The following is a 26,801-nucleotide window of genomic DNA, read 5'->3' on the forward strand; positions in this document are numbered from 1 at the left end:
TTGCAGATATCTCTTGGCAATGTGTAGCCCTGTCTGATGCATCTTGGAAAGGGAGCCCCAGGTTTAAAAGCCCAGGAGGAATAGCTGTTATAGGGACCAGGCTCTGTCATGCCTCTAAACACCAGATGTTTGTCCTTTCTGAGACCTTATGACTCCTGGGATGCCAGGGATGAAATCCAGGTTAGAGTGGCCACACTACAGGGATTTTGGGAGGACTTCTTGCACGACATCAGAGGAAGAGTAGCAAGACGCAGACTCTGAGAGCACAAACTCTTTGTAAGCAAAGAGAAAACCCCAGTGAGCAAATGTAACTGTTTTCTCAGCATCCTTTCCATATTCCCATTTCATAGCCTTGGAGCATCTCCCTCCAGCTTGGCAGGCGAACGCATTCAGCCCATGAGAGCGAGAGCTTCCAGCTTGGAGTTTAGTCCAGAGAGGAAGAGGGAAACTGTGAGCAGAGATCGGAGCCCCAAGGAGGAGAGGCCAAGGAGGAGTCATCCTTGAAAAACTCCTTCCATTCCTGCCCACCTCGGTTTCCAAACCAGCAGTGAAGGATCCTGCCCCAGGCAGCCTTGCTCCGAGTGGGAACTTGGCAGGAACTGGCAGCCCCGAGGCACCAGTTAGAAATGTTTACATCTTCTGACCAGTATCTGAACTCCATCCCAGCCTCGACCTTCCCTTTCATGTGGTGCCTTTGGATTGTAAAAGTCAATTAGGCTAAATTATGGGCCATGGTGGAAGGTGATGTCAGTGGGTGATGGAGGAGAGCTGGGGTTTATGCCACCATGAAGATAGAGTGCAGAATGTCACCTGCTTTGAACTCCTCGTCCATCCTTGGCGTTGCCTTGAGCTGCAAGTGCCAGGGACACTGTGTGGACACCACGGGAGCCTCTGTCTGCCTCTACCAAGTGCCATTAGCACAGGGGGAAGTGTCAAGTTGAGTCCTTGTCCCCAGGTCTGAGTGGCAGAGGAGGGTGCGCTGGTGTCTGTTGTGCTGTTTCAAACGTGTCTTCATACATATGGGCGTGAAAGCTGCTGCTGCATCTCCGAGGGCTGTGTGAGGCGTCTTCCAGAGAGGTCTTCCCTTCATTTATCATTGGTCTCAGCTTTTAATCACTCTTTAAGCTACAAGAGATTTGAGCATATTCTTAAAACCATGTTTCTCCAGCTGAAGGTAAAGGGAACTCGTGGCAAACAAGCCCTAAGACACTGAATACAGCCCTGGAGAAATCCACAATGTGGAATAATAGCTCAGGCTCTGCAAAGAGAGTGGGTTAAAAAAAAATCCCAATACACCACAATAAATCTAGCGAGTGGAATCTGAGGGAAATGATCCCATCTGGAAAACTCCGGCGCTGGTGCTGCTGAAGGCTTGAGGAGCGCTGCAGATCGCAGAGAAGCAAACCCTGCAGTCTGAGGATGACAGGCTGCTTAATTGATGTCCATTGCAACTGGTACTCTGCCAGTTTGTGTTGGCCACCTTCCAGCAGTGCTGTAATGTTGGGGCCAGGTGTGAAGCGTTTCTGTTCCGTCTTGTTCCCAAGCACCTACAGAAGCCTCACGCATCTCACTGGAGGCTTGCAGCCCTGTAGGAAACAGCTGTACAGGTATAGGTGAAAGGAAATGTCACAGCTGGGCTCCGAGAGCTCCCCCGGGCGCCCTTCGGGGCTGTGAAGAGGTGGCCACTGTCACAGGCACACCTGCCTGTCTGTCAGCAAGGTGCTTTGAACGTCAGGGAGCTTCTGGGAGGAATGCGCCGGTCAGAAACAACCCCCTTGTCTTCAAAGAGGAGCCCACGGTGCTGTGCGTCAGTGCCGCGAGAGGGGAATCCAGGCTGGGAGAGCCCCGCGTGCTGGGAAGCCGAGGGAGCTGTGGCCGTCTCCCTCAGGAAACCACGGGGAGATTTCCAAGGGAGCAAGGTTTTGTAGGAAGCTCTGAGCCTTGATTTTGAAAGGCTCAGAATCCATCGGGATCCTCGGCAAACTGTCCCGGGAGCCAATTCCAGTCACTGTTAAAAATGTGTGTTATTTCTGGGCTAAATTTGTTCTGTTTCAGTTTGCTCTAATGGAAGTTTGGTGTACGTTGGGACGCTCTCCATTGCTGCTCTCTGACCCTCATATATCAACGTGTCCCAAGTCCCCCCATCCCTTCCATAAGTGAATAGATGGACTGAGAGACATGGTTTGGAGCCCCTGAGCCATTCTCAAGTGCTTTTAAGTGGTTTTCCAGGCTCTATGTGTTGCTCTGTGAGCTGTTTGTGGAGGTGACCACTGCGCTCTTCTGCTCTCCATTCCCACCAGTGTCCTGCAGCCTTTGCTCTCCTAAGGGCACAGCTTTGGGTTGAGCTGTATTAAACAGAGTGGGGCTTGCTTTTGAGTAGGCAACTGAGCAGCTTTCAGGCTTTATCCATTTGCTCTCTTCAAAGAGTGGGAGGGCAGGAGCTGGTGTCTAATCTGCAGGCTTTATCAGTCAAGGTTTTCTTTGTCCAGGTCACTGAACCTATTGTTAAGCAGCATAAGCCCAAGCAAGCTTCCCCGCCAGGACTTGCCCTCCTGTTTACGCTGACATTTTAAGACCTCTGTTGACCAGATTTGAATCCAGGCCGTATCCTGTGCACTGCAGTCTCTGGGGCATAGTAGCTTTTCACATCCTCTTGTCCCAGCCATGCAGAGCACTCGGGCTGAGGACAACTGCCTGCCTGCTGACGCACAGCCGTGGCATCGAGCTGCAGAAACAGCCTTGAAGGCAGCAGGAGTTCAGAGCAGCTCCTTTGCCACAGCCAAGTGTTAACAGATCCCATAGTCGTGGCACGGTGGTGAAGGGGAGCAGATCTGACTCCCTCCAGTGCAGCCCCCTCCTCTGCAGAGTCCTGCTGCTTTGCCTCCCGTCCTGCAAGTGAGAGCTGCTGTGTGAGAACCTCAGTCTCACTACGAGGTGAGGAACCACCTGCCAACGTGTTAAGATCCATTTACGGCACCTCTTCATGTGCCTGTTAGCGAGTGTGAGAGTGGCTTTGTGGTCTGGAGGCAGCTTGCAGGGAAGGTGCTCTCTTCCAGGCAGCCACGTCTTGGAGGGGAAGTAGGGAGGGAAGAACCAGCAGTTGGTGGAAACAACCTTCCCTACTCTGCAGATTCCTCTCTCCAGGCACGTGGAGGGAGTGAGCAATACCCCAGTGCATGGGGAAGCTGTGGACTTTGCTCAAGTGGGTTGTGATGTTCCCATCCCTTCTCCCCTGCCTGCTGCCAGCCTTGGAGCCACCTCTGCCTCTCCTCCAGGCTCACTTTAGCCACTATCGGCTCCAAGTGATTCAGGCAGGCTGGGTGTGAGCCGTGCACATGTACCAGCACGTGTGTGGTTCCTCAGCCAGCGCTGCACAGTTTGGCTCTGGTGTCAGCAAAAGGCTGGAAGCGTGATGTGATCATCAGCTCGAGGGAGAGACTGACAGGAGAAATCAGCCTTGTCCCTTGCCTGGTTTTGGGCAGTGTTGGATCTCCTTGTGTAGATCAGATGACTCTTGTTGTTGAAGATCGTTGCTTCTCTCACCATCAAGCCAGGTTTGCAATGAGATGGAAAGGTTGCCTTGCTTCAGTCCTTTTGTCCTAAAAGTTGCCTTGCTTCGGTCCTTTTGTCCTAAAAGCTGCCTCTAGAGAGGCACAGACTCTTGGGAAAGGGGGAATGTCATAGAACCATAGAATGATTTGGGTTGAAGCGACCTTGAAGTTCATCCAGTTCCAACCCCCTGCCACGGCCAGGGACACCTTCCACTAGTTTCTTTGAGCAACTCTGACCTGGAGTCAGCATCAGTGGAATGACCTAGGAAAAGACAGTCAAACCATGAAGTCTCCTGTGCAGCAGCACCTTGGGATACACTGCCTGCACCTTCACTTCCCGCAGGGTTCTTCAGCAGGTAATGGTCTTGCTTCTGCTGTACCAGCTCCCCAGTGACACAAAACCTGCCACATCTTGGCAGCACATCGGGCCTCGTACATGGCTTTGGCTATAAATGAGTTATTCACCATGCCTTTAGTGTACTCAGAATGACATATTAGAGTCCAGACCTTATGGAATTCACTGATTAGTCTATAAGTATATCGAAAGGCCTCATTAAAACACCATTAATGCTGGATCCCCTCCCAATGAGCCATCTCTTATTGCTATCCAGAGAAACTTGGAGGAAATGGAAGGGCTGCTCTGCCTGACCGAGCTGGTCCCTTCTTGGGCAACCTTTGTGGTGCTTAAGAGTTAATGTGGTGCTTCTGATCGTGCAGGGGGTCCCTGGGACTCAGGGTTGCCTCTTTGCCTCATGCTGGATACTTTGCCACCACTTAGACTCTGCACTCCAGTACTAAACTCAGGCTCTTCATCCCTGCCCTTGGCTTAGCGTTGGGGGTGACCCTGTTTCACAGCACTGTTCTATCTTTGGCCAAGTGAAATGCTTAAAACACGCCTGCTGAAGCTGACCCGGCTGTGGTATCCACCAACGCAGCTATTGGAAGGACCTCAGGAAACCTGAAAAAAGATCCAATTAATAACTCCTCATTGTTATCCTGAATAAGAAAGATCCACGTCCTGGGAAGCTTGCCAGAGAAGTGGACTGGGTGGAATGCAGGGAGTGGTCAGCCCAAATAACAGATGGGGATCTACTCTGTCTCTATGGGAGACGGAAGGTGACCTCTGTCATTGAGCTTGGAGTCTGCTCCCCACGTTTGTGCTCCCAGCTGGACCTCCCGTTGTTTTTGTGGATGCCAAATCCTCCTGCCAGCACTGGGCTGAGTCCTGGTGAGGATGGAGAGCTCAGCTCCCACTGCAGGCTGGAGCCACAGCCCTCGGTGTCCTTGTTTCCATCACATCCCAGATCAGAAAGAGAAGACACCACCGTGGTCTTAGTTATTTTCTTCCCTCGCCGTCATTGAAGTCCAAGCACTTCCCAGGCATTAATGAATGTATCTCCACAACACGTTGGGACAGAAGGAAAAGCAATTTCCTCGTTGGAGATTGGCAACAGAGGTACGCGAGGCTGAGGGACTGACCCAGGTCCCACAGGAAACCTCAGCTTCAGGATGAGAACAAACCCCTGATACCCAGGATTTCAGGCCAGTGCCTCAGCCCCAGGCCACCCGTGTCCCTTAGGAAGATGAGGGGGTACTGAGTGAAGGTTCACTGGGAAGCATTAACATTCCTCCCGAGCGCAGGCCTGGCACGAGCAGTATTCCTGCTGCTGCTCTGACTGTCTGTGGTGGGACACTAAAAATGCGGGATATTTAATCCAGAGAACTTAGTCCCATTTCCCCCCATATTTACATCTATTTCCTTAAACATAAGGTAAAGCCCATAACTTCCTGAAACTAACAAAACTTGCCGTAGTGTTTTGCATACCAGCACTTTACATAAAGCACTTTCTTCACCATATGCAGCAAATATTTGCCCATATAGTATGAATAGCAACAATAATACTTATTTCCAGTCATTTTATTGATTTCCTTTTTACACTTTCCCAAAACTTCATGATATTTGGGGTAGGCGGATGCATAGAGAAGCACAAATCCCTATTACGAAGACACACGTGTTTTCTAAGGTCTGAGAAGTTATTGCCTGCCTGCTCTCTTCAGTGTGTGAACTTGGTTCTGTATTTACCTTAAGCATCATGGTTATGGATGTGGCTGATGTGCATTTTGGGGGTTCATAGAGTGATTTCTAGTGCTGAAGTCACTTTTGAAGTTCATATTGTGCTCTTGATGCTTCTTGAACTTGTACCCATTGCCAGCTTACATTGTTAGCTCCCTCTAGTACCAGCAACTTCTCTTTAGCTCAGCATCTATCCTAATGAGCAATGGTTTGATCAACTCTGATCCGAGCTTTGCAGAAACCTGAGGGGTGAAATGCCCTTATCAGTCTTACCTCATCAGGGGAGACCTTATAGCAGCCTTCCAGTATCTACAGGGGGAACAAGAAACCTGGAGAGGGGCTTTGGACAAGGGCCTGTAGGGACAGTACAAAGGGAATGGCTTTAACCTGCCAGAGGGGAGACTGAGATGAGCTCTTAGGCACAAGCTCTTCCCTGTGAGGGTGCTGAGGCGCTGGCACAGGGTGCCCAGAGAAGCTGTGGCTGCCCCATCCCTGGCAGTGTTCGAGGCCAGGTTGGACACCGGGGCTTGGAGCAAGCTGCTCCAGTGGAGGATCTGAGCATCATCAGTGCTTAACCCATGGAGGCAGCAGAGCCCTCATCATGGCCGCTCTTTGCTCGACAGCATCTTCGTCCTCCCCTTTTCAGCATTAAACCCACCACTTTGGCGAGTGGTTTATTGAGAGGAGTTACTTGATGTTTTATGTGCTTTTTTTGTCTAAAATGAAACATCTTGGCATGGTGGAATGTGAGGACAGGAGAGAATTTGCTGGAAGTTCTGAGAATTAGCACGTATGTGCTAACGGGATATAATTTCTGACCTGTCATTTCTCTCCTCATGCTGAAGTGCATGGGCTGCTCCTTGTGATGAAATCCTCAAAGCCTGCTTTAGATGGCTTCAGGGCAGCCTGGTGATGAAGAGGAAGCCTGGTAGACTGTTAGCCCTCAGAGATGTGCTACGTGCTCCCATCCTGTCTTGGGCAGTGCCGCCCCTTCCTGCAGGCACTTCGCTCCTCCCGTAGCTCATGGATCTCCTGTTCCCTTGGGCAGGATTCCCACTTTTCAGCTCTTCCCAGATTTCACCTCGGTTTCCCCCTTTTTAATAGGAATGCTTGGCCTCTTGCACTCAGGCTTGGGGAGGAGCAGCTTGTTTCTGTAGCTGGCCTGGTGCCAGATGTCATCACTTCAGGCAGTGCCACGCTGCACATCTTCAGCAGTTTGAAATGGAGAGACTGAGAGAGGGAGACAGATAAGATCAGCAGCTTTAGGTGATGGCATTGTTTCAAATAAACCATGCATGACCCAAAGCTTCCACTTCAAATGGGGAATGAAATTGCTTCATCCTTTGACAGCTTGCTCCATGAAAGAAATTTATCTTCGCTTAATTGCTTTAGATCCCAAGAGGCTGTGATTTCTGTGTACTGTAATTTCTAGGAGATAATTATATCAAATTAAAAATATATGTGACTAGCCCACTGCTGAGCATGAATGCAGTGGCCAGAGAGCAGGAAGGAAAGAGGCACCGCATTTGACTCACGCTCACAGGTTATCACTTCCTTTCCTTCTCATGCTCCTTGGGCATGGCACTGGGAGACCTAACAGGAGAGTGTGCAAGGGACGGGGTGCCAGCACGCTTGGAGCTGGGAATGCTGCTCCCCCATGAGCTTCTTCAGGATCCTGCCTTTGCTTCCCTGCTGGGGCATGGCTGGATTTGTCCCTCATTCCTTGTCACTTGGGGTTAGCAAGCCTGGCCAGGCAGAGGTTGGCAGTGCCTCTTTCCGGCTACTTCTCCTGTGTAGTTGTCCAGTAGATCTGAGGAACAAGAAAGCTTGTTGATTTAAAAACATGTATATTTAGAAGCAGAGTGTAAACTTCCTGCCCAGGCTGGGATTGGATTCTTGACTATGTTTGAGTTTCCAGTTTTCATTTCCTTTGCCCTCATACTTAACATTGTGTATCTGTGTCCCAGAGTGTGCCCCAGACTAATCTCTCCTTAACCCTCCCTCGCCCCACATTTTAGTCTCATTATTTGCACATCAGTTCCAGTTGTTTCCAGGAAGCACCGTATCTCCTCATTGTCACTTGGTGCCGTGGCTGAGCCTGGGCTCCTGCAGGTCTCCTTTATCCCTCTGGAAGTGACCTCAGACCCAAGCAGGGTCAGAACTGTTATCATCCCTCGGAAGAAGATGGACTCTTTTGCCACGGGTTGAAATCCTGAAGGGACATCCCTCTTTGTAGCTCATTGGAAACAATCACTGACCAGTTCTAGAGGTAAATCACTCCCTCATCTAAATCTTCCCTTACCTTTAAATCAGACCCTCCTTGATGGCTTCATGTGACAGCTCCTACCCTTGCCGTTGCCTCTGCAGCCCATCTCCTGCGGGACAAAGATAATCTTGTTCCCCCCCTCCAGGGCTGTGACAGTTTTAGCGTGTGATCCTGCATGGCCTTTGAAATGGTTGTCAACAATGCAGGGCCAGACCTGAACTCCTCCTCAGCCCTGTGATGTGCAGGCTGGGTTTTGAAGTGTGATGCTGCTTCAGCTGTTCCCAGGAAGTCCGCAGGGGAGCTGTGTTAGTACTAACGAGGTAAAGTCCCCGTGTGTATCTGGAGGGGATCTGCTCAATGGGCTCTTTGATGTCATCTCAGTTTTTGGACTTACATCAAGTAAGTCTGAGAAAGAAAAGAAATGCTTTGGCTTAGCCCAGGACGTTTACACCTGAGCGAGATGACCTGTGCTTGTCCTGGTGTCTGCGGAAGAAACCCACAGCCACTTACAGAGCTTGGAGCATGGAGATGGAGGCTTCTGGTCCCAAAAGCTGCCCACCAGACAGGCTGGCTCCCAGGGGTGTCTCAAGTGTTGTCACACGTAAAACGTCTTCTCAAGGCAGTCCTTAAATGTAACCCTGTCCCCATGTGCTGTTCAGGATGCTGCTGTGGTTAATGAGCATGGTATGATGGTATGATACCCCCCTGAGCACAGACAGAACCAGCCCTCAGAGATGCTACCTAATGTACTGTGTGGTTTGTTTCATGTGTGCCAACCTGAGCAGCATCTCCCATCTCCTTGTATCTCTAGAGCCCCATAATAATTAGCAGCTAATCAACTGGAAAGGGATGTTCTGGTAAGGACAGTGTGAAATGGGACATGGTTGGAGGTGAGGGACCAGCTGGCCATGGTACTGCACATCCGCACCAGTGAGGTCAATAAGCTCAAGCCCAGACCTTTTGGTCCTTGGAGTTAACATTTGGCACCTTCTACCACTGTGGGGTTTTCCCTGTGTTTTCCCACAAAAGCTCTGTCAGCAACAGTCCCTCTGCCCATCTCTTGTCCCTTTCCTTGTCTTTTCTCTGCTTTCTTTGACACACTCCTTCATTTGCTCCTTCTTGTTGCTGTTAGTGAAGATTATATCACCTGGAGCCATTTGAAATACAGTTTCTGCCCTTACTAGCTTCAAAGCCTGGCTGTTCTGATGGCCAAAGCCCTGAGGGACAAGAGGGCTGCAAGGGGGTGGCCACCCCATCACCCCAGCTGGCAGAAGAGCTTAAACGCAGCAGAACACAAGGAGCTCTCATGTGGCTCGAAGCTGCTGCTCCCAGCACGGTCGGCATTTTGTTTCAGAGGCCACGAGTGAATGAGTTAATGATGATCCCAGATGGCTTCAGAGTTTGCCTCTTGCCACCCCTTCCTGTTCCCCCAGGATCTCAGATGGTGGCGGGAGATGAAGTAAAATCCTGGAGTTTGTTGTAAAGTTCATCCCTCTCCCGAAGTCGTGCTGGAACTTGCGCGTGTTGTGTTGGCAGCTTCAAGGGGATGCTACCTGGTAATTAATTAGTTGTCAAGAGACAGCCCAGAGGTTCCAAGTCTTTATATTCTTGCTAATAGAAATTGCTCTGATTACATTCCCCCCCTTAGCTGGAGGGCTGAAGGGTGCAGAGCAGGAGCTCTGGTCCATGGGCAGCTGGAGCTTCCTGGCCTTTGTGGGACTCCTCGGAGCGTGCTAGCACACGCTTCCATGAGCGTGAACCCCGAGGGAGCCCAGTCCTGAGCCTTGTCTTTGCCAGTGCTGCTCCTCGTGTCTCTCATCACACACTTCCCAGGTGAGCCCTGCCATGATTTCCTTCAGCTCCTCCTCAGGCTCTTCCCTTGGCATCATCATTCCCATCAGTCCTTCCCCTGCAGCCCCTTCCCCAGCCTGGGCAGAGGTTTTCCATGTCCTTGGCAGAGCCCTTTTCCTGAGCTAAGCTTAGAGGAACATTTGGTGTCTACAGAGATTCCTGGTGTTCCTCTCGACCTCACTTCTGTTTCCTTCTGTCTTTACCTCCATATTTTCATGAGCAGATTTAGGTTTCTTCTTGCAGAGAGAGGAGTGTGGTTGTGGTTGAGAGGTGCCTGGATTTTGGGGTCCTGTCTCAGCCAAGCAAGGCACTGTACACACAGAACTGGTCTGGAGCTGGGTTACCCAATGTTAAAGGACCATTTACAGTTTTTGTGCACTATTCTATGTGTTTCCCATCTTTCTTCAGAGATTCTCTGCTAACAACTTACAGTTCCCCCTTTCCCCTTCTCTGTGTGCCCACCCAGAAGCCTGGTTGTGTCTGACATCTCAGGCAGCTTTGTGCCCATTCAAAATCAGCATCTTTGGAGCTGAACCCCATCATTCATCCAAACTCTCCTCCTTACTGTGCTTCTCTGGTCCATCACCACCGTTCCGAGGGGAGCAGGGGGTGACATCCCAACTGTGTGGGAGATGCCACTCTTCTCCTCTCCCTCTGCAGCAGGACACAGGCATTTTCTGTTGCATCCTTCAGCAATGTACTGAAAACCAAACCTTCCCATGGCTCCATGAAGCACTTGTCCGGGAATGAGCTACTGGGTTCTCTACTCTGGAGACCTGCAGGAGGTGGCCATGGCCCCCCAGCCATAGTGACCCAGGTACACTGGTGTGATTGGACCTCTCTATTGATGCAGAGTGGTCCAGCCCAGCCCAGGATGGAGCTTGCTTGCGTCTGGGAGACCCTCCAGCCTTCTGCTCCTCCCGAGCACCCCTGGGTAGGCAGAAGCAGCAGAGCAGGGCACAGCAAGGCGAGAAGCCAAGCTCTTTGAAGCCCATCTCTGCTACCTTAGGGGGCAGCTCTGCCCTGGCTGATCCCAGGAAACATCCCATGCAGCGTCCCTCGGGATGCTGTAAACAAGCAGCAGCGAGCGGTACTGCTGTGCCGGATGCTCTCACGCCTGCCCGGTGCCTTGTCTTCCCTTCCCACCCCCAGGGAGCTGGGATCCAACCCACCTGACAAGGCTGCTTGTGCACACATATGGTCCCTTCTCGTTGTGTTTAGTTAAGTGTGGGAGGACTCGATGTTATAACTCCTGTAGCTTTCAAGCTATTGTTGCTGCTGATACGGCCCCGCGAGCAGACGTGGCAGTTGTACAAGCATGGCCCCATCCCTAACAAAGGCAATTAGGATGCTATTCTGTTGTAGCTGGGGGGAGAGAGATTTCTAATGTCTGGAAGGAGCAGGCTGGAAAGGGCATAATCTAATGCAGAAGATGAAGACAAAGGCATTTTGGAAGCAGGATGTGGGGAAATCGGGGGCATGACAAGCTCAGAGGGCACATCTGCAGCTGGCGTGGGGAGGGATGATCTTTAAAGTCCTTTCCAACCCAAACCATTCTGTGGTCCTATGATTCTAGAGGAGCCCAGCAGCTCAGGGTGCAAGGCAGGAGTGAGGAGGAGGAACACACTGCTCTAGGCAGGGAAAGGGAGGTGTGTTGTCAGGGGTGAGGGTGAAGAGCACCCTTCTGAGCAGGAGATGGTTGTCCTGGCTGGGAATGGTGAAGGTTCAGACCGAGGGCTGGAAATAAACCAAGCCCAGATGTGATAACACCAGGGGCTGATCCTGCAGAGCGGTGAGCAAAGGAGATGGAGGTGACAGCAGGGACAGGAGCTACACAGGAAAGCTCAGAGCATGGTGAGGGCCACCACATCCATGTGGTTTGGTTCCATTCACCCGGAGCAAGTCAGGAGGCTTGTTTCCAGTCCCAGGGCTGGAGCTGCGTTCCATCCTGCTGGCTCCTTCCTCGCTTGGCTTTCTCCAGCATCTGCTGTGCCTATTTGTTTGCTTGCAGTGATTTCAGTTGTTTTCTATTTTAGCTTCTGACCCCGAGTGCCTGGGCTGGGGCAGGCAGGCACCGATTGAAAGCCGCCCCTTGGCGGCAACAACTGGTGGAGCAGCACCCATCTCACCCCTCTTTTCACACACTCGGAGCTTCCCAAAACATTAACCTTTGGATTAAAATTTTCCATGCTCGCTCTCTCCGCAGATGTGATGTCTGAGCGTTGGTTTGGGGCGATGTTTTTCGTGTTTGCTGGATTCGGATGATGGGAGAATGAAAGAAATACTTTTCCCATTTGAAAAAAGAAATATATAGCCTCTTTTTTTTTTTTTTTTCCTTCATTTAATTTATTTGGGGATTCACCAAAAATGGTTGAAGTTTGGAGCTGCAAATAGCTTGGCTGCAGCACGCTTGAATTGTGGGCACTCGGGGAAGCGCGGCAGCTCCTGCTGTGGGGCATCACCATCGCAGCACAACCCACTGCAGGTACACGCAGGCAGAGCTGTGCTGGGAGTCAGGCTGATTGAGTCCACATTTAGAGGAGGGTAAATGGGGTTTGGGTGGGTTTAGGGCAAAACCAAAGAGAACCCGTTGTTTTTCAGGCTCCCGATGCACCGGGCCTGCGGTGAGTCAGGCGCAGGGCTCACTGGGCTGGTTCCAGTCCTCTGCTCTGCATTGCAGGTCGTGGCATCGTTGGGAGGTGACGTGTTGCAGGCATGGTGATATGGTCACCCCTGGGTTGGGAGTGTTGTGATACAGATCCTGCCTCGGGGTCCTTGTGCAGTGTGGCTGTGACACCCCTTTGGTGAGGGGAGCTCTTCTTCATTTCATCCGGTATCAGTCAGGAGCTGCACCTTTCCTTGTCCTGAAGCCAGAGGCTCCAGTCTCACTCTTGACACCTCCTTGTCCACCTTGGACACGCTCAAACACTCTGCATTTCCCTGCATTGTTGGGTTATTTCTTGGCCGGCTGCAGCACCCCTCCTCTCTGCGCGCTGCTCATCGGGTGGGGACCTGTGCTGCTCGCACCAGCGCTCGTCATGTCTGGCCTGCAGCTCTGCCAGAGGCCAGAATTGGCTCTGGGTGCACGGCTGGATCACGAGGACAGTGTTAGGTGGAGGGTGGAGTGAGCGAATACCCCTCTCTTCCTACTGTGCTTTCAGGAAATATCTCTACTGCAGCTGTAAGTGTGAATGAAGTCAAAAGGATGGATCGGTGCCCCTGCTCCAGCCCACCCCACTTGTCAGGGCCCATCCAGAGTCCCCACCCTATTGTTCTGGTTCAGCTCCTCCGTTGCGGGGCAGGGGCCCTGCTCTTCCCTCAGCATCCCTCCCGGAGGAGGAGCTCTGCGGAAAACAAAGGCACAGCGAATAGTTTTCCTCTCCCCGTCAAGCCGCCGCTCCAATTCCTCCTTCCTTTCCCTAGGTGTGCTTGCAGCTCTCAGCCCACTGGAAGCTGCAAGACTTGGGCCATTAATCACCTGCCAGAAGAGCTGAGCACTGGGTATAAGTAGCAGAGCTCTGCTTGCTGCTTCCTTAGAGGCAGAGCAGGATCTGTGCGGGATGGAGCTCGCATCCAGCGCATGAAGTTACCTCTCCGGTAGGCGAAGGGAGCGTGTCTCACCCCTCCTTGAAGAGGACATGGGCTGTCAGGCACAAGAACGTCATCGGGAGTCCCCTAAGTGGCAGCATTTCCCTGTAAAGCCAAATAAGAGCCTTTGTCCCTCCCTGAAGTGGCTGCTGGCAGTGGTGTGAGCTGCTTCCCGCCCTGCCCCGAGCGCCGGGAGCGCGCTGCCGCTGTGGTTCCTGCGGTGGGTGGAAATGCCAGGGTTGCCAAGACCTCTGGGGCTGCGGTGTCGCAGCCGACCCGGCTGCGGTGGCATTTGTCTGCTGTTATTCCATTGCCTTCCATATCCCCACCCTCTGTTTTCAAGGGAATTTAATAGCGGCCCTGACGGAGGAGCCGGCGGTCGGAGGAACTCCTCCCTGCACGCAGCAACCCTCAGCCCCGTTAGCTGCCTGTTCACATGGGCTTTGCTTGCTTTTGCGTTCAAAGCAAAGCTGTTTCTCTTCCAGCTTCCAAAGTTGAGTGGAGCTGGAGTGCCCTGAGCATCGTGCGGGGCTGGTGAGGCGTGCGGGGCTGCGCGGCGCTGACGTTGCTCAGTCTGGCTGCTGGTTTGTGGGGCAGAGGTTTCACATCGCATTGCTCTGACTCAGGTATCTGCTTCCTCTGATGTGGGCAGCCGTCGCTGGAGCTTGAAATCACCCCGTGTCTCCCAAGGGATGGCGAAGAGCTCCCCCAGTGCTGCCACAGTCGGCCGGTGGCTTGGGTCCAAGGGGTGGTGAAAGCAGCGTTGCAGGAGCAGCATCCACCACATGCTCTGAAGTTCCCCTAAAATCAGTGGGGCAAGTGGCCAATCTGCATCCTGGCCTAAAAAGGCTGAAGGAAATGAAACACACACGACCTGAGCACGTTCACTTGGGGTTTGGGCTGCTGCTCCCCATAACTCACCCACTGGGTACCAACTCAGGGACCTCCTGCTCTCCATCCAACTCCATGCAGCAGCAACATCAAATTCCCTTGGCGATGGGGTGCTCAGGAGGGACCTTTTGCAGTGTTCAGTGGTGTTTGCCTGGCTGAACAGCCTTCCCTGAATTCCCTATCATTCTGCCACTGAGACTAACCGCTGGAACCAGTTTCCCCAGCGCAGGATCCCAGTTCAGCAGGTCTGGATTGTCACCTGCATGTATCTGAGGAAGTGAAACCCCCCCATGGGGAGGCTGTAAGCAGCAGCCAGGTGGGAGCTGTGCTGCTTGAGGAGCTTTCAGTGGTTCTCATTAAAACGGGCTCCTGGAGACTCAGTTTCCTCAAAGAAGAGGAGAAAATTCCCAAGACTTTCATCCCAGTTCAAATATCCACCGGAGCTGTGGAAGTTAGAGTGGGAGCTCGGATGACAGCCTCTGAAAAGCAAGCTGAATGGAGTGCAAGTATGAAATGCTCAGAGCAGCAGCAGCTGTGCCCTCTGCAAGGGCTTGGCCAGCATCTAACGCAGGGCACAGAGGGGGAATCTGCCCGAGGAGCCCCCTTCACTTCTGAAGCCTTTGGCACCTCCACGAGAGATTTAAATGACAGACAGACAGAGAGGGATCTGTAAATACTCACTTGGTGCCAACCAAACCACAAAGAAGATAGAGCATTTGTGGTGCAAGGAAGTTGAAATATTTGTGGTCAAACTTAAAATTCGACATAAAACTCTCATCTGCCGTGGAAGGCGTCCAGGAACTGCATGGAGAACGTATAAGCTGTGTAAACTCACGGAGACAGCTTCCCAACCAGCTCCTCCGGGACCAGGCAGGATAGTCCAGCTCTTACCTCTCCTCTCCCTCCCGCTGCCGAGGTCAGAAGTCAGGTTTGTGAGGGACACAACAGCCCATTAACACCTCTTGGGGTGAAAGTCCACCGTGCATGGGTGTTAGCAGCTAACACCAGGGTTTCCTGGCTGCTTGTAGCAGAGGTCACGCTGGAAGGGTGAGGGGTGGATGGTGGTGAGAGCAGGGCAGGTGGATGCTGGAGGGGTTTGCACCAGTGTTTGCTGGTTTGGAGTGGTAGATCCTCATCCCTGTTCCCCTCTGTTGTGACTCTTCCTTCTACCACCCAGCTTCCCCCTGTCTCAGCCCTCTGCTACACCAGGCATTGATGTCTTCTCCCATGGAACAGGAATCATGTGGGTCAGGTCACAGGGCTGTTGTCCGATTGCCTCCATGGGGAAGTCCCTGTGAAAGAACTCATGGTTTTGAGGGCAAAATACCTGCTCTGCCCCACATCGGTGCACACCACCTTCATCTGCTTCAGTGTAGGGTCTGGATGAGCTCAGTCGAACCTCCACATAGCACTGCAGTGCGTTGTTGTGCTGGGAGCGGGCACGCTCAGCAGCCCTGGACTTGGTTCCTGCCTTTTTTCCACGTATCCTGCAGAAAGGGCTCTTACTGTTGCAAGAGCAGCATCGAGATTTGCAGCAGAGATACGGGATTGAACATTCACCAGCCACATTTCCCAAATTCCAGGAGAGCCAGATCCTACTCCAGTGCAGCAACAGCTTCTCTGGTCACCAGCACAGTGTAGATGTACTGAGAACCACTGGAGACATGCAGGGAAGGACCGGCCTCATCCCCACCACCAGCATCTCCTGGAGCTGTGGCCTCAGAGGAAGGGCAACGTGTGCGTGCTGAGCACGGAGCGGTCCCCTTTCCCTTACTAAGCAATCCTCCCTTCCTCCACCAAGGAGCCTGCTGACCACTTTCTTATCTTCCTTAACTCTGCAAAACAATCTCTGGCAAGGCAGGCATCCTCCGAAATGGCAGAGGAAATCAATTCCCCCAGTCCCTGAAAAGGAAAAGCCTCCTGCAGCAGGGAGGAAAGCTGACGGTGGTGCCATATGGGCTTCACTGAGGATATGGATCTTGAATTCCTCCTTCCCCAGCCGGAGACCACCGGCTTGAGACAGGCTTTCAGGGACATGTCTTCCCTGGTTCCAAGAGGATCCGTAAGGGAGGAGTGGAGCAGGGTCCTTTGGGCTTGGCTGTATGGTCTGAATGTTTCTCTTTTTTCCCCTGTGAAGTTTGGGGCTGTGCTGGGAGCAAGGATGGGAGACAGGAGAGCACCGAGAGGGCTCTGACAGGGAGTCCCTGGCTGTGATTTGCTGTTTGTCCTGGAGTTGTCTACCTCTTCCACAGGTTTCTTCCGAAGCTGAGGTATTTTAGCCTCTTCTCCCCACAAAATGTGTGATCCTGTGCTCAAGGCTTCACCTCGGAGAGCAGGGATGCCCCAGGGATTTCACTGCTGCCGGGATCAGTTTACCCGGCACTGGGGCATGTGGCCGCAGGGCTTGGAAGCAAATGCTTCCTCCCATGGAAATTCCTGCAGAAATTCCTGCAGCCTCTTACTGGAGGCAAGGTTTTGCAATGTGGGGAAGCCCACAGCTCTCGCTGAGCTGTTGGCAGTGATGCTTGAAGACACAATGAGAACCAGGCTGAAGCCACACTCGCAAACCAAATGAGACATCTCCATCACCCTCCGGAGACGTTCTGTACCCCATTGTCTTCTTTGGGACTTCTGATCCAGACTGAAGTGATGCTTTTACCTCATTTTGCTGCTGCCCCAGTAGGAGCATTCCTGATAGGAACTGGCTTGTGAGAGTAAAATGCAGTAAGCCAGTCACACATCTCCTGCCTGTAAGGTATTAGATGTAGCTGGAGCCAGCTGCTCCCTATTGCAAACACTGCTGCTCACTGGAGAGAGGAACTGAAGAAGAGGTTCTTTAGCATGTTCAGCAGGTGAATAAGACCTCAGGGCAAGTCTTCCCAAGCATCAGCAAAAGCCAGAACCTTGGTTTGGAAACCATCAGAAGCTTTCTCCGGGCTGTGTAGCTCCTCACACTTGAGAGGAGCAGTTGTGCTTGGACTGGAGTCACCCATGGCACAGGAGCACAGGAGGGGTCTGGAGGATGGCTTTGCATCCAGAACATCTTCTTCAGGTGACTTTGGTGTTGACTCTTCCACATGAGTCACTAAAGGTTCCTGCAGCACCCTCAGGTGTATTCTGGCCTAGAGGAGTGGAGATGCAGTCTGTATTCCTGCCCCGCAGCCACTAGGTGCCAGTCAGGGAGAGAGAACTGACCCCTGGCAAGGGGAAGGCTGGTGCAGGGATCCCCTTCTCTAGGGAGAGTTTTCTGGGAGCAGGCTCCAAACCCTACAACTCCTCACAGCTTCCCCGGTGTTGCTGCATCTCTCCTTCATATCCTAGAGCTGCCAGGTGCCCTGGGTGCAGCTGGAGGAGCGTCACGGTAGGAATCTGTGCAGGCTCCTTAGGGCTTCATCTGATCTCTGACTCCAAAACTTGGGTGGCTCAGCTCAGATCTACCGCTTTGCACCTATGAGCCGTGTGTCTTCTGTACATCACTGTGTGGGACAAGGGAGCCCAGCACACTGTAATGACGGTGGGCAGGTGGCTCCCTTTCCATGCTGCTTTCCAGTTTTAAAAGCCAGTCATAGCTGAGTTATGTGGCCAAGGTTGGAAAGACGGAGGTGTTTGCCAGGGCAAAAGCACATCTGCGCCAGTGCAGGGGTTGGAGCTGAGCCTCTGCAAGGCTCAGGGTGCTGGGGAGAGGTTCGGTTAAGATACGGCAGTGCTTTGTCTTTGGGGAGCCCCTGCTTTGCAGAGAAAGTGGCTCTCCAGCAGTGGCAATGGGGAAGGGCAACTGGAGTGGTTCTTCTGAGCTTCCCTTGTCTTTCCTGTTTTCTCATGCACCTCTCTGCTCTGATGGAGCGTCAGATATGGATGTGACGGATCCTTTCCCTATTCATGCTCTTCATTTGGTGCTAGGTGCTGCTCATGCTGGCACCTGGTGCTGCAGAGCCAGGGCATACATCAGAGATACATCAGAGCCAGCAGTGCCTTAGTGTGATCCCCACTGAAGCCACAGTTGCTCTCTCAGGTCGCACACAGTTGCAGGTATGTGGGAACAGCCTCCAACGAGCCTGTTTGTGGGGTTAACTGAAAGCAGAAGGAGCTGTGGCTGAAGCCAGCTCTCAGCTGCAGAAACCAGGGCTGTGATCCTGCTTTGAGTGCTGCTGCCCAGCCACAACGGATGTGTTGGTCCTCCCTACCCTGGTGCCTTCAAACTGCATTTGGCACTGGGCAAGGCAAGGGGCTCCTTGGGCTGGGGAGGGAGCACAGAGAGGCTGGGCTGGGCTAAGTGCAGGGTTAAACCCAGCCCAGCTTCTGTGTGCAAACCTATGAGATGAAGACATAGAAGGGATGAGACCAAAGTGGGCGCTTTGCTGCGTGCTCCTCCTCCTGGGCACTTGGCCTCCCCCCCCCGAGCTGGCTCCCCAGGGATGGGAGGAGGGAGCACAGGGCACTGGGAGGCATTTAGCCATGGGCTCAGCGGATGCTTTAGCAGGGTCAGTGCAGATGGTTCAGCTGGGTAATGTAGACACTGTGTGGTTTAGATTGTTTGGGGCTCACTTGGTTTCAGCATCATTCAGCTGGGCTGTGTTTAAACCCATGTGGCAAAAACAGTGTTATCCTCATCCTGGATCCTGCTGGAGCTTGGCTCTGAGTCTCAGTCCTATCCTGTTCCCATCTCTGAATCTGGGATGGGATCTCTCCACGCTATGACTCAAACTTCTCATGTCCTTTTCCCCTTCTGAATCCAGCTGTCAGGATGTGCTCGTGTCTCCCCCTCGCACACAGGAATGCAGAGCCGGCAGTGGAAGGCTGTCCTCTGAGCAAACCCTTCTCAAATCCACTGCCTCCCTTTGCCTGCGGAGCTCAAGCTGCTTGGTTCCCTCCGCACACCACCAGCAGCACATTGCCATGGGGCATCCTTCTTTGGACCCATTCCCTTTGGGATGCTGCAGGTCCCTGTGGCCGAGCAGGGCTCCCCTGGCCAGCTGGCTTGGCTGCGGGACGCTCTCTGGCCTAGCTGAAGGAGTCTGCATTCCTCCTCACAGTTATTTGCTCTTTAGGACGCTGTGTAAAATTAACAAGTTGTAAAAGCTGATTGAAGGCGGCGGTGGGTGTGACAGTGATTTGCTTAGCAGCAGGAAAGCAAAGCAGCAGGGCCAGGGCTGCTCCCCCCCAGCTCCAGCCTTGCTTCTGGCCCAAAATGAGACCCACGTTGAGCCTGTGGCTGGTTTCTGATGGTGTCACCCCACCAGCACCATGCACATGGTCCCCCCTGGGCACAGACAGCACTTCCAGCTCTTGGAGTGAGATCCCGTCCCAGACTCTGAAGCTTTTCCCCTCAGCCTGTTTTATCTCCAAGGCCATAGAGGTGATCAGCTTCATTAATGAGATCTGGGGACCCCCTCATTGCTGCTGGACCCTGACTGCTGCTGGCACAAGACACACACACAGGGTGATAATGGCACTGGCACTGCAAAGTGGCTTTGAGAGCACAGCAGCTGGTAGAGTTAATGCAGCCCAGTGGGTCTCTCCAGGCAGTTAGTGTGTGTTACTGCGTGTCCTGCTGCGTCCTCCTCAGTGATCAGCATGTCAATGTATGACCCATGAATTAGCAGTGAGAGCAGTAATGAGCCTCTCAGCCCCGTGTCTGTGGGTGGCTGGTGCTGGGCTCCGATGCTTTAATGTCTGATGCAGCAGGAGAGATGACAAAGCTCTCCTGCGATGCAGTGAGGCTGGCGAGCAGGGCCACTGCAGCCAGAGCCACCTCTGCCCCGTGCCTGCTCCCCGGCCACGTGCCTCCCGGAGGGGCTGCACGGTGCCTCAGTTGCCCCTGGGGAACTGAGCCCAGGTCACGGCCGGGGGCACCAGACCACTTCGGCACTTCTCAGTTTCAGTTTTCCTTTGAGAGCGGCTGCGTGTGTGTCAGGCCTATTTTAATACCCAGCCGTGACTCCAAGCCAGGCTTTCAGTTCCTGCTGTCTCGCTGCGCTGCTTGGAGGGGGAAGGGTATATAAGGGGTGGCTGTATTCCCTGCTGGGGCCACGGTGTCTGCTGCTGCAGCACCAAAGACACCGACTGAAGTCATTCTGTGCTTCGCCATTCCCTTGGGAAAGGTGGGTATAGCTCCCAGCATCCTCACCACGCTCCGCTCCGGAGGATGCAGAGCACCTTCACATCCATTCCCACTGCCCTGGGCACTCACATTTCCACTCCAAAACAGGAAGTTTGTGACAGAAGTGGGTTCCTCTGTGGCACGCAAGGTCCTGCTTCAGTGTTTGAGAGGGACCTGGGTGCCAGTCACAGGTCACTTCTTTCCCAGCATCTCAGAGGCTGCGCTGCCCCATGGCCTCAGCTTCCTCGAGCGGGGCTGCACGTGATGGGGATGTGCAGAGCATTTGCTCCTTCCCTGTTTTTCATTCATGTGGGCTGGAAAAATGTGTTCATGAGACGAGTTGCTGTGGCATTATGTCATGGCTCTGCACTTGGGCTCTTTTCTCCCCAGCAGATGAGCTGAACTGAAGCATGTGCTGTGCTGGCTTGGCAGGAAATCTGGTGTTTCCTACTTGTTCCCCCTTCAGGAGAGGAAGGAGCAAACCCACCTGCCCTTGTCCCCAGCCATGGGTGAAGGGAGCTCTTCTGCAATATGCCTGATCATTTCCAATATCCTTGAGGCTCTCACAGTGGGATTTGAGCCTTTGCTGTGCAGAAGGCTGCGCTGCAGCTGTGTCAGCGCCCAGCCCTTCATGCACACATGAGAACCTCATGGGTCCTAAACTAGATGAGGTGGCTTTTATTTCTAGAGGTGTATTGAGAAATCCCTTGGGAATGGTGTCGGGATGGGGTTCCTGTCTTTTCCCAGCCTAGTTGGACAGTTCCTCCATCCCCTTCCCAGATGATGCTGCTGCTTTTGGCCACATCCTGGCATCCCACTACACGGGCACATTCCCAGCAGCCTGGGCACAAGGGAACTGCAGATGCAGGACTGGAAAATCCCTGTTCTGAAGCCACCCCGTGTGAGTCAGGCCAGGTCTCCGTGGCACTTTCCTGTTGAGCTGGGGATGAAGCAGTGAGGTTTCCACCACTTCCCCTGGGCCAGGGCAGCCTGGAGCTCTCAAGAGGGATGTTTCCCATGACAGCCATTCCCACTTCGCTCCTGTTCTCTTTCCTTCTTGACTTTCCCCTGCGCAGAATCGTTCCTAAAGGAGAGCCAGGAGAATGGGAATGTTCCTGTGGTGACACTTGCTGGGATTGCTCCTGGCTTCATGTCCCAAACAGCAAAGAGCTCTCCCAGGAATGAGGGTCCTCAACAGCCCAACCTGCTCCTGGAGCTGCTGAGCCCGCCTCACTTTGTCCTTTGCTCACCTCTGTCCTCTTTATAGGAGCAAAACCAGTGGTTATGGGTCCAACATCTTTATATCACCCACCTCCCCATAGGGGAGGAAGGGGCTTCTCCTTCCCCTCCACTCATCAGTGCAGGTACTGGGGGGTGCAGGGTCTGTGGTGCTGATGCCTGAGGGTGCCTCGCTCAGGCAGTAGCCGGGGTGGGAGGTTGGAGGTCAGGGGAGGGTCAGGTTTGTGACACGCACCGCAGCGCCGTGATGGTTAAAATTAGCCCGCAGAGAGGAAACTGGCAGCGCTGTGGAAGAGCACAAGTTTCCTCTCACGGCAGCCTGGTGCACACTGCCAGCCCTCAGCTCCACGGCACAGCCCCAGCCAGGGCACGCACCAAGCCGGGGCTGGGATCGCACAGCGTGAGCATGCAGCGGGGAGAGCAGGCAGCATCCCTGGGGGAGGCACCTTGATGGGGTCTGACTCGGTCCCTGTCCTGGGAGCCTTTGGGACACGGGTGTTTTGCTCAGTTTGTGCAAGCAGAGCAAAACCAGAATGGTTTGAGGGGGCAGGAGGAACTCAGGCATCAGCGTGGGCTTTGTCTCCATAGGGTGTAATGTTCTTAGCTGCAGTTTGCTGACTTTCTCCCTATAAATCTGCGCGTGGTCAGCAGGAAGCACCACAGGAGAGCTCTGCAGGTGCAGAACCCCACTGAGAGGGACAGAGTCTGAGCTGAGGCCGGTCATGGTGGAGGCACCGGCAGCGGCTGTGCCGCACGGGACAGGGCCACGGAGGCACCAGGCTCCCGTGATCTGGAAACTCCATTTGAGAGCCTCATAAATTGGATAATTACCCAAGCTATTGAGTTTCCTTCTGGCCAGATCCGTCCCAGCCTCCCCAGTTGGTCCATGAGATGGGCCCATGGGATGGGGTTGTGCTGGAGGCAAAGAGGGGCTCAGCTTCTATCAAATGCCCCCACCGCCCGCTCTAACACCTGCATCCCCCCGGCTTTGGGGAGGGGAATCTGGTGATGGAGCCAAACCAAAGCAGTGAGGACAAGCCACATCCTTCACCTCTCATGCTTCAGCAGGACTTCTCCACCACTACGCAGCCCTGCAGCCCCAGGGTGCACAGAGGAGGCAGGACAGGGGCTGGTGTTGAGTGTCCTGTCTTCGCCTGCCTCGTTTCCCCTTGGGGATAATGGGCTACGAAGCATGGGCAAACCCCTTCCATCCCTGTTTAGAAGAAGAGGCGCACCCCACGCATCCCCACGGTGCTGTGCGGTGCTGCCTGAATCCCACAGGACCTTCTAGCCCCGAACATTTCCCCCTTGGCCGTTGCCCATCTGCGTCCCCTTTGCACTGACTCTGTTTTCCTTTCCCTCTCCCCAACCCCCTCATCCTCACCCTGTAGGTTATTGCAGCCGACTGCAAGAGGGTCACAGTTCTGAAGTATTTCCTGGAAGCCCTTTGTGGACAAGAAGAGCCTTTGCTGGCATTCAAGGGTGGAAAATATGTGTCAGTGGCACCCGTCCCAGACGCCATGGGAAAGGAAATGGGAAGCCAAGAGGGAAAACAACTGGAAGATCAGGTACCGTGCGGGAAGAGCGCGCCTCGGTGAAGGAAGAATCACCCCTGTGGGGCCCAGCCTCTGCCTGCCCTGCAGCTCCCGCTATTTATAGCTGCTGTGGTCTGCATTCGATGGGGGGGGGGGAAGCAGAGGGGGGACAAATGGTGCACAGCCCTTGTCTCCCGAGTGTGCTTCCCTCGTGCCCTTTCCTGCCAGTCCAACCCGCGTGCCTCTATCTCGTGTGCTGCTATGAGTTCCAGATGCTGCTTTTCCATACCCAAAGCAAGGGGGGGAAGCTTTAATAACGTGCAGCACCACGGCCCCCGGGAGAAGAGGTGGGCGAGGGGGTGTCAGGGTTCAGCTTCAGGATCGAGTTTATAGCCGGGGAGCTGGTTGCGGCGGAGGCCTGAGCTCCAGCCTCCAGCACACGTACAGGAAGAGCTGACATTGGCGCCCCGTCCCTCCCCTGCCTCTCACATCCTGATGTGATTAAGGAATTCAGCTCTTGTTTTTCTGCCCTTGCTTGTTCCTGTAGGCCTTGCTTCACTCCAGGCTCCGTGTGTGTGTGTTTAAGGGCCCTGCCAGCCGCTCTGCAGGTTGACTCTTTTCTTCTGTTTAATCTTGCAGGCGGAAAGGCCAAGGAAACAGGAGAGAGGGGCAGAGGCGTTGGGAGCAGGGAGCTGGGTGGCCCCGGCGCTGCCCAGGCTCACTCTGCATCCCCTCCTTGCACTGGGGACCAGCACTGCAGAGCCAGAGCGGGTGTCACCCCATGCAGGGGACAGCACCTTGTGTCTGGATGCCCCATGGTGCTGTGCACCCCAGGGAGCTGACAGCCAAAGGAACCCAGAGCAAGGACGTGCTCAGCACCCTCCTTGTCCCAGGCAGGTCCAGCTGAGCAGGGCACGGATTGTAGGTGATGTTTTTGCGCTGATGCTCAGAGCAAAACCCCAGGCAGCAAGAGATGTCTCTGTAAGGTGGGAGATCTGAATCCTTGTCTTCTTCTGGAGGTTTCCAAGCTGACACCACCAGAAGCATGTGATACAGGGGGATCTTCATGTTCTACCCAGTGTCACGGCAGGGATGGTCCTGCTCTCCAGAGCACCCCTTTTGCTGGGTCGGTCCCTCCAATCTCTGCTGTGAACAAGCACAGGAGGGACAGCTCCCTCCTGCCCTGTCCCACAGTCTGTGCTCAGCTGTGGGAACCTCTCTGTGAGCAGCTTGCACAACCCTGGAGCTTCCTCCTTGGGCTCAAGTCGCAAGAGAGCCTCCAGCCTGCCAGTGTGACCACCGTCACCCTGGGCAAGCGGATCCCACCCCACCACAGCCAGTCTGCATCCGACAGATGCTTTTCCCCAAGGCCCTTTTGACATCCCTCTGGGCAGCATCCCCCATCCCCTGTGGTCCAGGCTGTCCCAGCAAAGGGAAGTGAGCCTGAGGGCTCCATCTTCCTCCTTCCCATGGCTAAAGAGTCACAAGGAGAGAAGAGAGCACTGTTCTGTGGCCAGGCGGGTGTGTGGTCTGGGTGAAATGATTGAGTGCACAGCTCTGCAGTGCTGGGCTTGGTCTCTGTTAAGACTAAGAGCTCTTGCATGAGTCCTTGCTGGTGACACATGCCAGGGCAGCCTCCACAGGGCGGGGAGTGTAACGATGCTCTTGCCCCTCCAAGGGTTCCTCTTGTTCAGGATCCAGCCCTGCAGCCCTCTGGGGGCTCAGAGCAGGTCTTTTTGCCTGGGTGCCACCTGGAAACTCTTCCTAGCCCTATCGCAAAGATTTGGGTGCATAGGGAAAGGCCAGTGTGGCCTTCATGTGGGGTAAGGACAGTATGGCTCCTCCCAGTGTCTCCAGTTCAAGCACTGCAGACAAGGGTCTCTAGGAGAGGGTGAAGGTGCAGCATGGTCCAGACATTCCTTTATGGGCATGAAATTGGAGAACCTGGGACCCTTCAGTTCATCACATACAAGGTTCCAGGCCATCAGGAGCATGGCAAAGGCAGACTAGAAGTAGGATGCAAACGTTAACAGAGGAAGTCATTAACCATTGAGATGACTGACCTCGAGGCACAGTGGCTTCTCCATCATGCAGAGCTTTAAAATCAAGTTTGAGCATCTCCTTCTGAAACATCTGCTCCAGCCCAGCCGGAAGTTTTGGGGTGGGTGCAGGAATGTCTCTGGCCTATTCAGAGATCAGAACAGAGAAGGGGAATGGGCTCTTTGGTCTCCTGGGTTCCTGGATCCAAGTTTCTTGTTGAGAGGATCAGCTTTTGTGCCTAAGAACCTGATGAGGCAGCAGTGTTACAACAGCATTATTAGGGAGAAGCAGCATTGCTCCATGGGATATGCAGCCTAAACAGCCAGGCAGAGGAGACAAACCTGGGAATACCATGGTCTAACAGAAGCAAAGCCTATAAAACATCACCCAATGCTGTAGGAAGAGTTTACCAAGATGAGGAAGAGGGTCCGATTTTAGAACAGAGCTTGAAGCAGGGCTGCCCCTTCCCTGCCTGGTCACTGCCTTTCCTGCCCTGTTGCCTCCTGTCTCACCTTGTCATTTCCTGGATGTTTACTATGATTTTTTTTTTTTGCTTGCTTCTTTTGGATGCTTAGAAATAGTCACCCATCATCAGGTGGTGATGGACCATGCCTGGCAGGGATTTGTCTACTGGAAGGGAAAGAGCAGAACAAGCACAGTCCCCTTCTGACTTATATCCTGTTCTTTTTGTCTTCCTGCATTTCCTGGAAGAAGGAAGATGATGTGAGGATCGAGGCATTTGAAGATGATTCTGAGGCTGAAGGCAGTGGAGGAGAGATGGACATCAAGGAGCTCAGGGCCAAGAAGCAAGCCCTGGCCAGGAAAGTAGCTGAGCAGCAGCGTCGTCAAGACAAGATTCAGGTAGGATGGGCTGTGTGACTGCAGCACCCGAGCTGGCTGAGGAGCTGCTTTGCTTTGGTACATGGGCTGATCCCGTGGTGCACAGCCACTTCCTTGCCGTGCTCCAGGACCTTCAGGATGTCACTGGAGCTTCCAGGGTGTAGGTGCCGTGCGCTGCCTCTGTGCAGCAAGCTTAGCTGTGGCCCTTTGGAGGAGCCAGATGAGTGTGTCTGTCCCCACCCAGGGCACGATCTGCCCTGCCAGGCTCTGAGATTGATGTTTTGGGACTCTGTAAAGGGTCCCAGCTTCTCCATGGAGCTGGCAGCACACCCGTAGCTGCCGGATGTAGTGCGGTGTGTGCCAGGCAATGAGCTGTCCCCTGGCCCCGGGGCAGAGGCTCCGTGGCAGTGAGAAATCAGCTTTCCTGTGCAGCGGGGCACAGGCTGACAGGGGAGAGGGTGGGACGTGAACAGCAGAGTTCATGCAGGAGCCAGCAGCAGGAAAAATAGTCTGTGAGCGGCTGCAGCAGCCAGAGCGCTGCTTGCGGAGCGTTGCCATCGTTATGGGGACAAACAGACGGGATACAGGTGATCCTGTCCTGCCCTTGGCCTTCAGCTGAGCACGTTTCCCAGTGGGAGCTGGTGAAGTAAACTGAATGCCCTGGGAGCAGATGCCTGGCGATGCACGCTGTTGCTTTAAGAGCCATCTCACATGCATGGCTGTTGGCTGCCTCGCTCCTCGCAGGCCCTCTTCCTCCAAACCTCCTTTTTCTGCAAGAAAGCCCAGATGAGGATTTCTCAGCAGAGGAAAAAATCCTCCCTGGCTC

The 26,801-nt window shown here is 53.7% G+C and overlaps 1 protein-coding gene across 3 annotated transcripts in view; it reads left to right on the forward strand.

Moving 5' to 3' along the window:
• The window catches only part of SMG6 (SMG6 nonsense mediated mRNA decay factor), a 107,427-nt gene that overhangs the window by 67,500 nt on the left and 13,126 nt on the right, over nt 1-26,801 (forward strand). For 2 of the 3 annotated variants that reach the window (XM_065694829.1, XM_065694827.1), the window contains exons 14-15: nt 22,952-23,128; nt 25,847-25,996. In XM_065694829.1, coding sequence (XP_065550901.1) covers nt 22,952-23,128; nt 25,847-25,996 — 327 coding nt within the window. The remainder of the gene's footprint in view (nt 1-22,951; nt 23,129-25,846; nt 25,997-26,801) is intronic. The other variant, XM_065694828.1, reaches the window with a different exon arrangement.

This window comes from Lathamus discolor, chromosome 14 (assembly GCF_037157495.1).
Source record: "Lathamus discolor isolate bLatDis1 chromosome 14, bLatDis1.hap1, whole genome shotgun sequence".
Taxonomy (NCBI): domain Eukaryota; kingdom Metazoa; phylum Chordata; class Aves; order Psittaciformes; family Psittacidae; genus Lathamus; species Lathamus discolor.